The 11,870-nt window shown below is 34.5% G+C and overlaps 2 protein-coding genes across 3 annotated transcripts in view; both read right to left on the bottom strand.

Moving 5' to 3' along the window:
- Positions 1-5,682, bottom strand: part of rabgap1l (RAB GTPase activating protein 1-like) — a gene marked incomplete at its 5' end in the record, with an annotated part of 80,878 nt that extends 75,196 nt beyond the window's left edge. For both annotated transcript variants that reach the window (XM_081385334.1, XM_081385335.1), the window contains 2 exons: positions 25-211; positions 5,607-5,682. In XM_081385334.1, coding sequence (XP_081241460.1) covers positions 25-162 — 138 coding nt within the window. The remainder of the gene's footprint in view (positions 1-24; positions 212-5,606) is intronic.
- A 2,064-nt stretch (positions 5,683-7,746) lies between these two features.
- fam163ab (family with sequence similarity 163 member Ab) lies at positions 7,747-9,420 on the bottom strand. The gene is made up of 2 exons (XM_081384180.1): positions 9,304-9,420; positions 7,747-8,297 (listed from the first exon to the last, which is right to left on the bottom strand). Exons 1-2 carry the CDS (start codon positions 9,394-9,396, stop codon positions 7,938-7,940), a joined length of 453 nt encoding a protein of 150 aa, XP_081240306.1. The 5' UTR covers positions 9,397-9,420; the 3' UTR covers positions 7,747-7,937.
- Positions 9,421-11,870: the final 2,450 nt, after the last annotated feature.

Here is an 11,870-nt window from a genome sequence, read left to right as displayed (position 1 = left end):
TTAGCAGGCTGTGGAAAGAGATACCTTGAGTCTGGGCCTCCCCTCTGAGCTGGAGGGGGAACCCCCAGCGGTGGGCGGCACAAGAACAAACTCCTCACTGGTGACGGTTGACACAGATTCAGTTGAGCCGCTCACTCTGCCCAGAGAGGAGCTGTCATCCATGATAGCCTGGGACAGTCCACCCGCGCGGCCCGCTGCTGCTGCTGCAACCCTACCAACAAGACAGACTTGTTACACTGGATACATGCTGGATTACATCATTAAGACCGACTATCAGGGCATTTTAACATCCGTAACTTCAAATACTGATTGATTAAATAGTGTTTTCTGCATAGGATATCCTTGCATATTAAAGGGGTCATATAATGGTACATGCACTTTTACAAGTTGATTGTACTGAAATGTGTGTTGGCAGTGCCTGTACACAACCATCATAAAATGATAAAAATCCATCCAGTGTTTTTTTTTTTTTATCTTCTTATATGTTTCCTCCCATCTCAAATCAAGCTGTTCGATTTTGTGACGTCACAAAATCGACGCCCCTCCCACGATGGTTGATTGACAGCAGCGTTTCAACACAGACCCGCCCTCGCTCGTGAGCGAGCTGTCAATCATAGTCCGCGCTGTCATTGTTGATACGCTGGAGCACCGTCTATGAGCAGAATGGCGTCTAAGCGATTGTGGAGTTCTGTACTTGGGTGTAAGGATGAACACAGCATCATATTGATGTTCCTAAATCCATACAGCTGAAGACGCAGTGGCTGAGTTTGTTTTCGAAAGGAATATTCCCCACGATCAACGTCAATGCTTTCATGTTTGCGCAAATCATTTCACCAGACTGCTTTACAAACGAGGATCAGTAAAAAGCTGGTTATTTGCTAAGAAGCTGTTCCTGAAAAAAGAATCAGTACCAACTATTCGTGTTCCTGCTGAACCTCCAGAAGAAGTGAGTGAGTGTAACGTTTTATTGACCTTTATATTAATCTTTATATTAATCTTTGCAAATCGCTTGCTGCACGCTCCACGATGAATGCGGCTATTTTTACACTCGGGTACATTACGGCATGTTTTCTATGTACGACGTTATCAATATAATTCATAATCCCATGTTTATAACGAACGACGCGTTATGGTTATTGTGTTATAAACGGTGTACGCACAGAACAGAGGGGCGGGGTGAGCAAAGCTCATTATCATTTAAAGACACATGCACTGAAACGGCGTGCTGAAAACAGAGCTGTTTTTGACCAGGTAAAATGAGTGTTTTCTTACAATACTAATGAGAATTTTTAATTAAAGTATATTACAAACTTTTAATTTAGACCCTAAAGAATCATATTAGCTTGTACAAAAATGCCATTATATGACCCCTTTAAAACTGTATTTCATAATTTGATTTTGAAGATATAAATCAAAATATATTGCCTGTTTTGTTTAAATAAATAGCAAATTACATTGCAAAAGTATTATTATTATAGTCTATTACATTTATTATATAATATATTATATAGCATTCCATAATATATTAGATATAAGCCAAGCATAATATATTAGATTCTAAGCTGATCATATAAATCAATAATATACCATTTTATTTGCTTAATTAATAAATTTTATACTGTATATATACACACACAGAGAGAGAATTATATAAGATTTATTATATATTATTTATCAATTACATCAGTTGACTAAATAGTTCAAAACTTAAAATATTGTTTAGTTAAATAAACATTGCATTAAAACATCAAATGAAAAGAAACACATTACAGTTAGCAGAACAAGTGGCAGGTCTATAACACTTTAAGACTTAATTCACACATCTAGGCTATTTTTATTCTACAAAAAAACCCACATCATAATATTGTAATAATTGTGATCGTTAGGCTATGATTTCCCCATGACCACAAGGCCTTGATGACAAAAGTCCCTTCAGAAGTGAAGAAATTTATTATACTTCAAATGAAATATGTAAAAACATTTTTTTTCTTAGAATAGGGAACAGAATTGTGCACATTCACAACAAACATGGGAAATTTGTTAAAAAGGGTCAATCATGACATGACATTTCATGTCAACTTAGCTTCAAAAACTAGTCATGTTTACACAGGCAGGATCTAACAATCAATCTGTGCTAAAGCACCAGTCCCTTTTGAAGAATTACAGCTGTGTCATCTGAAAACGATATCAACCATCTAGCATGTCGCACATGTTTTTGCTGATTCAACAAGCAAGCTCACATTTATCGAGGCATCATCTGTCAGACAGTGCATCTTCACAGCCTAAAGTAGCTCAGAGCAAAGTGATATTCACTTCACACCCAGCGAACGCACAGCTCATTTTCACAAGTCAGATCACACCTTATCACAGAAATGACACCAAGCATAACCGTCACATAACAGCAGTGATGAACAACATGATGGAGCCGATAAAGCAACTGCAGTGACACTACAGTGGGATCCTTGAGTTCAGGTCATGGGTCACGCCACGGCGGGTGAAAGGGTCTTCACATTCACACACACAGAGAAGTCATGTGGCCATCATTCTCCGTCAATTACAGCCATTGAAAAACACACAGGATAAAACCCAACGCTAACAGAAGGTCTCTGTGCGCCCTTCATTTTCATTATCCACCAGTTCCATGCTCAACATAAATGGAGAACGCACTTCGCCAAATAGCTACAGTTAGTCATTCAAATTGAATTATACAGCAGAAACTCTAAGAAAGACACAAAATTGAAGCAATTACACACTCATGGTCATTATTTTGGAATTAGCCGGTTATTCATAAGGCTCAAATTGTTGGGAGGGACGCATGAATTGTGTCCAGACCTTAAATTCATTGAAGGTTTTTGGGATGTGCTGCGGGAGACTTTACAGAGTGCTGGACTCTTGCATTGTCAATACATCTTGAACTCCATAAATGTTGTGATGTTATAAATGTTATCTTCTATAAATTCAGTAAAAATACATTCCAATAAAACAAAAAAGAAAAGAAAAATCAAACAAACGTTCACACAACTGACGTCATGTTGCTTTAACTGTGGTGATCATTTTAAACACCACCCAGTTCTGTTATGTCTCAATCATGTTCAACCAAGATAAAACTGGTGCAGTTCACTTATTCTGGGCGTGCATGAGCTACACACACACACGCGCACGCACACACACTGCAGGCCGCAGCAGGAGAAACAGGCTCTAGAAACAATAGTTTATCTTCTATGCTTTCTGTATTACTCACGCCTATCATTAAAGGACAAAACACAGATACTGTATTAGAACAGGTTGCCAAGACTATTGTTACAACAACAACACACAGCATAAATCACATAATGCCACCATCCACACTGAACTACTGAGAAAGAGGCAAGTTTTTCCGGCTGTCCAACACAGCATTTAAAGTTCAAAATGGTCTGATGTGAACTGAGTTATTGGTCTCTCGGTTTGAGTTCTCCTTCACGGCCAGCCATGATGTAACACACGAAAATCTCCTCGATGACATCACCCAGCAGAAAAGGAAGAGGAGAGTGCTTAGAGCAAACAGGGAACTTTTCAATACTATGCAATAAGGTACGAAACTGTGCAGTATATAGAGAGGGCACATTTTTATTTTTATTTTTAATCTTTTTAGAATTTTCTTTAACGTACATATGAGTTTTTAATTTAGGAATTGTAGCCTAAACATTATGAACATTATATTTGATAATAATATTAACATTTTCAATATCAGATTGAAAGATTTCTTTTTACTAAAATTATAGCATGTTTTTCTCTGGTGTACATGAAAAGATAGGCAACATCTATTCACGATATAGAACATGCACTGTAAAAAAAAAGTTGCTGCCTTAAATTTTGAAGTGCAATCAACTTGGATATTTAAGTTATATCAACTTAAATTACATTAATCTGACTTAAATTAGTTGAATCTTGTCTAACATAAAGTTGAAAATTGCTTAACTTATTTTGATGAGTTAAAGCAATGTAAAAACATATGTTTTCACAACTTAATGAACATATAGCCTAATTTTTACAGTGTAAAGTCTTTATAAAGCAGTTATTAAATCGTATTATAATAATATTACATTATACATATATACACACACACACATAAATATATTAGATACACACACACAATGATAATAAATACGTTTTTTTTTTTTTTTGGCTAATGTTTAATATTTTATTGTTTAGCTATTTTTAAGCTACTATTAATATCATCATCTATAGTATCTTAAATTACTTAATAGTTATACGTGTGTGTTTTAAGTATTATATAATATCAGCCATTTCTAAATAATCGGCTATATGAAAATAATTAATCGCACCGCTGGAATGCTGTAGTGACCAATCAGAAGCCAGTGTCAATCGCTATCACCAATGATGCTTTGCTTTCGCAATGATTTGTTTTCTGTGGTCACATTAACTCATTTTCAATAATTGTAGACTAATTATTACTAGACTCTGTTATTCTTCGTGAGCTTTTGATGAGTGGTGGCTTTTAATGTTTAAAACACAGATGAAGAGTTCATGGCTAGCACTGGCTCCACACCATTGTTAAACAAGCACATATTTGCTTAACCATCCCGAACCCTTTCAAACATTAGCCACACAAACCAGAAAGCCTGAAATACTGATATAAAGTTCCTTTGCAATATGTAAATCAAAGTATTTTACATCATACTTGTTCCTTATAGTCATCTAAATGACTTGTTAAACAAGTTTTGAGCCGTGTGTATGTGTGTGTGTGTGTGTGTGTGTGTGTGTTTGTATATATATAATGTACATATGTTATTTATATAAAATTGGTTATATAATATATGAAACTGGTTTTGTTGTACTGTATATATACTGGCTCTAAATTGCTTAGGCTAATACAAATGTCATTTCATGTGTCATTGTGCACATGCATTTATGATATAATTTTTCAGTTAATATGTTACCTTAACTTGAATATATCATATATCAAAAATTAGTTTAGAGGTAATATGTTACCTAAACTTGAATATGTATTTCATGTGTGTGCATATAATATATATTATATTAAGGTAACATTAACTCTAAATTTATATCATAAATGGACGTGCACAATGACACATGAAATGACATTTGTATTAAACAATTTAGTGCCAGTATATATACAGTACAACAAAACAAAACCAGTTTCAGCCAGCTGACATATCCAGCTGTTTAGGACAGATAACACATAAATAAACGCGAAAATGACAGCAAAACCTGTTAAAATATTAGCCAGCTGACAAAACAGAGATTCAAAATAACAGACAGGAAACGACTTAAACGACACAACATTAGCGTGATTAACAACCGTTTCGTTCTACTTACAATGTTTTTCATGACAGACACACACACAAAACGCATCCTAACTGAACTGAAGCTAGTCATTTAGCCAGCTAGCCACTGCTAATCAACAAATAGCTCATTTTCTGCCACTGTAACTTTAAAACATTCGCTTAGGACCCTCAAAAGCTGCCAAACACGCTCACGCTGAATATAAATGAAACCCGAGAGCGTGTGCTATGTCAACGCGGACGTTTTCTGTCATTTTGGTGTTTGTTGTGAGTTTCCTGAGAGGGTAAAAATCAACTTACTTGCTGTGAGTCTGTCAGCTGAGCGACGCGCGTGCACACGCAGAAACATCCGCAAACCTCATCAGAGCTCGCGCGCAGCATTCACATGGCGCAGGCGACGTCATCACCGCCGCTGGAAAGAGCCACGCCCACCTCTTCGAATAGGTGAGTCAGCAGCGAATCAGGTGACGGGAACACCTGCTATTCTACTACTACTAGTTTAAATAATAAAAATAATTATTATATATGTGTGTGTGTGTGTGTGTGTGTGTGTGTGTGTGTGTGTGTGTGTGTGTGTGTGTGTGTGTGTGTGTGTGTGTGTGTGTGTGTGTGTGTGTGTGTGTGTAATACTATTGCATTACATTTAATTTACTATAAAATTCAATAAATACAAATACAAAAAAACTGAGATTAAGGTGTGATATGATGTCATAATAATAAATTCGAACAAACTCCTTTCTGCGAAAAAATACAAAATATAAGAATAAAGTACAATCTTGGTACAGCCAAGATATTATTAGAATATTGAATATTTGCACTGCACAGAGTAATACGTATTCTTTACTTCTTTATTTGCTCACTGGTTCATCTGTAAAACATTGCTTATGTTCTAAACAATCTAAAGACATTACAGTAAAAAAAGATTTGCCTATAAACATAGAAATCAACATTGCTACCAATTTCTATCATCACATCCAAAGCTGTTAACATAGACAGATAAAATTATGATCAAGCTAGCATCACAAATTTACATAAACTCAAACTGGAATACACCCTTGACTAAATAAAAATGTGGTGAAAGTTCACAAATAATAAATACATAATAGGCTATATAGACTATTTGACATATTCAACTTTTGTATGTAATAAAAAGAAAAGTGTATCATAAATACATCAATAAATTACATCAAACATCTCGTCATGGACTAAACAGATCCCTCTTCTGTAAATTCAACTTGCATAGAGACCGCTAGGAAAATTAATCAAAGGTGAAATCTCTGCATCTCTAGCGCCACCAAGTGGCATTGCAAATAATAAAATAAAATAAATTATTTAAATGTTCGTAAAATAATGTGGCACAATTAGAAAATGGCCAAAATATGTTCTTGTGTATACAGCCCTCATATATTAGCCCATTACAGGAAGCCCAAAATATCAAAATTTCTGAAAGGCCTTAAATCAAAAGCCCCAGGCAGTTGTTTAAGGCCGCATAGAAAACTAAGAGCCCTTACCTTCCACTGCAAAACAATATTTTTGTTTTCCAGTAAAAACATTTAAACACCATTAAAAGATGTTCAAACGTATCTTCAGAGAGTATTTGTTTATTTAATGTTTGTTTTTTCAAAATTATTTTTTATTTATTTATATTTTATTATTTTGTTTACTTATGTCTGTTTTTATTTGATTCCTTTATTTATCCTCCTTTTGTTTATTTTATTTTTTATTTTTGTTAATTGTTTTTGAAAAAAAAAAAACAGATTGGTTTGTCTCATCTAACTTTAATCTAAACTCATAGAGAAGTCTACTAAAACAAGAAAATAAAATTAAAAAATAAACTCAAATCATGCTTCTTAAAGGAACAATCCACCAGTTTTTGAAATAGGGCTTATTCACCTTCTTTCCTACATTTAGATAGGTGGGCAAATGCATTTTTGTCTCAGTGCATGCATTGTTTTAGTTTGACAGGCGATTTACTCAGGACATGCTAGCTGGCAACAAAGGATTCCATTCATTATGCTAAGCTAAGCTAGTGCCGACCCTGTCAAACTAAAACAATGCATGCACTGAGACAAAAATGCATTTGCCCACCTATCTAAATGTAGGAAAGTAGGTGAATAAGCCCTATTTTAATAGTTTTAATAATGCTTAGATGTTTTTATTTGAAAACAAGACAAAATTAAAGATTTATAAAATATTTTTTTCAGTGTTAAAGGGATATTTCACCCCCCAAAAAATATTTTGTCATCATTTACTCACCCTCAAGTTGTGAATTTCTTTCTTCTGTTGAACACAAAAGAAGATTTTGAAGAATTGTTGATGGGCTCCATTGACTTCCATAGTATTTTTTTCCCATTCTATGGAAGTCAATGGGGATCAGAAACTGTTTGCTTTTAGAACCTCATACAGGTTTGGAACAACGTGAGGGTGAGTAAATGATTAATTAGAGTCAAATAAATTCAGGAAGAACGGATTTGTATCAATTTCTATAAAACATTGTCTAGCAGTTAATTGAAATCAATAATCCTATATAGAGTTAAAAATTGAGTACTCGCTGTCCTTGGTCCCCATTCACTCTGTTCTGTGTGTGTCGCTCAGGTACACAGAAGAAACATCAGGGGTGGACGTCACTGATCAGACATCAGTGCTTATGGCACGTGTGTTAGAGTAGAGGTCCGGTCGGCTTCGAGAGCTCAATGACGCGCTGTGTAATGAGGGAAGGGTGAGAGACATGGGCGGGCTGTTGTAGTGGGACGGCACGTAAGTGATGCGTTCGCCCCCGTTCCGCGTTTCGTCCATGGTGTGGATGTAAAATGGAGAGCCGTATGGGGAGCAGGTGGGGCAGAAGCTCTGCGGTGGCGTGGGCTCCGGCGACAGGGAGAGAGGGGTGGAGGAGGCCCCGTCCACCCGGGACGGGCTGCATGCGTTGCAGGAGAACTGGGGTTGTGGGCAAACAGCATCTGGATCGGAGCCGTTCTTCTTACAGCAATAATACTAGAAGCAGACAGAGTAGTAAGAGAGTCAGGTGTGCAGAAAATAAATCAAAATGATTTGTTAATTGCTGGTTTATTATAGGAACACAAACTTTTCCATTCAGTGTCACCAAAACCAGAGAAATATATAATTCATTTAAATTAAATTAAATAAAAAAAATAAAAAAATAAAATGTCATTAAAATATACTCCCTACTGCTCCACAATTGTTATTGTTATAAATAAAAATGAATTCAAGTTTATCAAGATTCTACATCCTACTCTTTCATTATTGTTATTGTTATAAATAAAAAAGAAATAATTTATAAATAAGAAATTCATTCAAATCTATCAAAATAATAAAAACAAATGCAAGCTTGAAATGAGCATTTATAAATTAAATGAAAATACAGTTTAATTAAGTGTAAAAATCTGTATCATACTGTTGCACTAATGTATCATATAAATATAAATAAAAGTAATAGTTTATAAATAAAATGAAAAAAAATCATTCAAATCTATCAAAGCAAAACAAAAAATATTAAATGAAAAATTCTGCATCGTACTGTTTCCCTAATGTTATCATTATAAATAAATATAAAAGTAAAAAAGTTTATAAATAAAATAAAAACTAATGATTCACTGTTTTTATAAATAAATTATTTCACAAATTTCACTCAGATCTATCAAAAAACAACAAAGATAAAATGTAAATTCTTTCAAATCTATCAAAACAAAAAAATTAAAAACTATAATATATTTAAATAAACAAATCTACATTGTACTGTTTCACTATTGTTATCATTATAGTGTATTAAATAAAATAAAAAATATTAAAATCTGATGTTTCTTTTAAATAAAAATGTATTCATTCAAATTTATTTAAACAAACAAAATAGTAAAAAAATAATATAAAATGTAATGTAAAGAAATGTAAAAAAAAAAAAAAAAAAAAAGAAATGTATAGAAGAAAATAACTGTATTTTTTATCTTCATGAGTCAAAACCACAGGTGTGAATGGCGCTCACCTGAAGGCGACAGTAACACAGCACAACAATGATACACAGGAGTATCACCGTTGCGAGAATTCCTCCAGTAATAACCACAGTTCCAGCTGTCATCCGACCGGATCTCCATGAAACTCTAGAAGCGGACAGACACAGAGTGACTTTCAGACCACCTGTACAAGTAAAGAGGTCAGGTGACCACTTTGAGGTCCATTGCTTTGGGTGCAATGCCAGATTGACCGCAAGATGGCGCTGCATAATAAAAAATTCATTCATATAGAGTGTGGAACGCCATGTCACTTGAGACAGACACATTATCAGTGTTCAGTCAGTTTCATTAAGCACGTGCTGACAGAGGAAGTGTGGCAAGATTGAGTTTGACCAGCACTGCAGATTTGATTAAGGAGAAGCACTGAGAGGAGAGAAATGAAGCCTAGAGGGGGCTGACAGACAGACAGAGAGAGAGAGAGAGAGAGAGAGAGAGAGAGAGAGAGAGAGAGAGAGAGAGAGAGAGAGAGAGAGAGAGAGACAGACACACCTGCTCCTCTCTCTCTCTCTCTTTCTCTATCTCTCTCAGACACATCCACTCATGCTGTGGGGGAAATTACATCTCGACTTTTTTCTTTCTTTCTTTCTTTCTTTCTTCTTTTTTTTTTAAAGAAAAGTTTGCTGGTTAACTATAGGATCACTTGCCTTTCCATTCAAGGTCACATAATGGTAATTCAGTCAAATAAAATATACAGTATAATATAAAATATTTGTATAATTTGTATATATTTTCCTTATATATATATATATATATATATATATATATATATATATATATATATATATATATATATATATAAATATAACTTAGTGTTTTGCTGCTGTTATAAATGTATCAGTGTATTATGAACCAAATTAAAATAAAATGAAATAAAAAGCCTATTCCTTAATCTAACATTTTACAATATTGTTATAAATAAAATAAAAAAATCATTCAAATCTAACAAAGCCAAAAAACCTAAATGCATTCAAATTGATTAAAATAAAAAATATATAAATATATAATTTGCGTTAAAATACATCAAAATACAATTATTTTAAGTTAAGTAATTTTTGATAAAAGCTTCTAAATTAATAAATGTAAATGTAAACCATTACAATAAAAAAGACAATAAAAAATCTTTTCTAAAATCTTTTTTTCTCAAAATAAAGCAAAAACAAAACATCTAAAAATTAATTTTACAAATAAAATTAAACAAAAAGCCTCCCCCCCATACTGTTGTTATAAATAATATAAAAAACATTCAATTTTGTCAGAGAAAACACACACACACACACACACACAAAGAAATGCATCCAAATCTATACAATGATTTAAGTAAGTTTTTTAAACAATAAAAAACATCTCAGAAATCTTTTCTACAATCAATTATTAATTATTAAAATCTTAAAAAAGCAAAAATAAAAGTACAAAAAAAACATTCTCAAACCTACTATCCCTGTTCTGCAGTTCTCTTCGCAATTTTCAATCAATTGCATAATATCCTTCGTTTGTAAATCACTTTGGATAAAAGCATCTGCAAAATGAAGAAGTGTAAAGGTAGATCTTTCATCAGCTTGGTGCAAAAAGCACAAGCTATAATGAGGATAGCAGTGAGTAACTCTGACCTCCAGCCCATAAATCTAGCTCCAATCATGCCTAGAAGACAAATATGTGGTGCATCTTTTAGCCATTCCGCTCACATACCGCGTGAACGAACAGCAGTCGAGGTACGGGGCGCTTTGGCTCAAATTATACAGCAACAGTAAAAGAACATGCGTGCATCGGTATTCGGACCCACCTGCAAAGATACTAAACTATTAATGAGCACTTTATGAATTATTATACACTGCTGCACTTCTGTGCATTTTTACAGGGACCTATATAAAGTGCTTAAAATGAAATGTAGCTTGACAATTTAGTAGTGCAATTAATCTGGAGAAGTCAAGGATGAATGTAGAAATGCTAGTGGTAAGGTAGTCTCGCGTAGCCAGACCTTCAGACTGACGGCTGAAGGTCTGGAATTCATAGCAGCTTTCTTTGGCCAAGGCCCGCCCATAAGGCCGTTTGACCGACATGTCAAACAACCAATTACAGTTTGTTTCGTTCAGCGTCACGTTTCGTTGCGTGGAAATGTCCCCACAACAACAGACCGGCGTGCAACAAGTCAGTCAGCATAGAAAATTAAAGAAGGAGAAGAAAACAAGCAGTAAGTCATTGATCTGTTCGTGCACGTATACTTTTGAGAATCCTACGTTTAGCTGATCTTGATAAATGCTCATTGTCACTCATGTAAACACAACAGTTTTTCTTCCGCAATCACACGTCTGCGCTTTGTTTCCCGGCTGACCGAAAATAAGCGCGACACTCGCGCCCCCCGGAAATCCGATAAAATTCAACCAATCAGATGACGACTTCGACATTCCTGAAGTGTTTCCAGTTAAGTGTACCATATGCATCAGACGTTTAGCCAACGTTCCGTGGGAGTGACGTCTGAGGCTGAGACTAGTGGTAAGGCTACAGTTTGTGTCATTATTCATATTAATAATACGAATTATGT

Source organism: Scardinius erythrophthalmus, assembly GCF_964197995.2.
Source record: "Scardinius erythrophthalmus genome assembly, chromosome: 14".
Classification (NCBI taxonomy): Eukaryota; Metazoa; Chordata; class Actinopteri; order Cypriniformes; family Leuciscidae; genus Scardinius; species Scardinius erythrophthalmus.
This window is presented reverse-complemented; position numbering and strand designations above follow the sequence as displayed.

Bases quoted from the DNA above. Each gene is read 5' to 3' on its own strand.
- fam163ab (XM_081384180.1), bottom strand. From the start codon at position 9,396: ATGACAGCTGGAACTGTGGTTATTACTGGAGGAATTCTCGCAACGGTG. The intron at 8,298-9,303 runs GTGAGCGCCATT...GTCTGCTTCTAG, and splicing joins TGTGTTACTGTCGCCTTCAG to TATTATTGCTGTAAGAAGAA.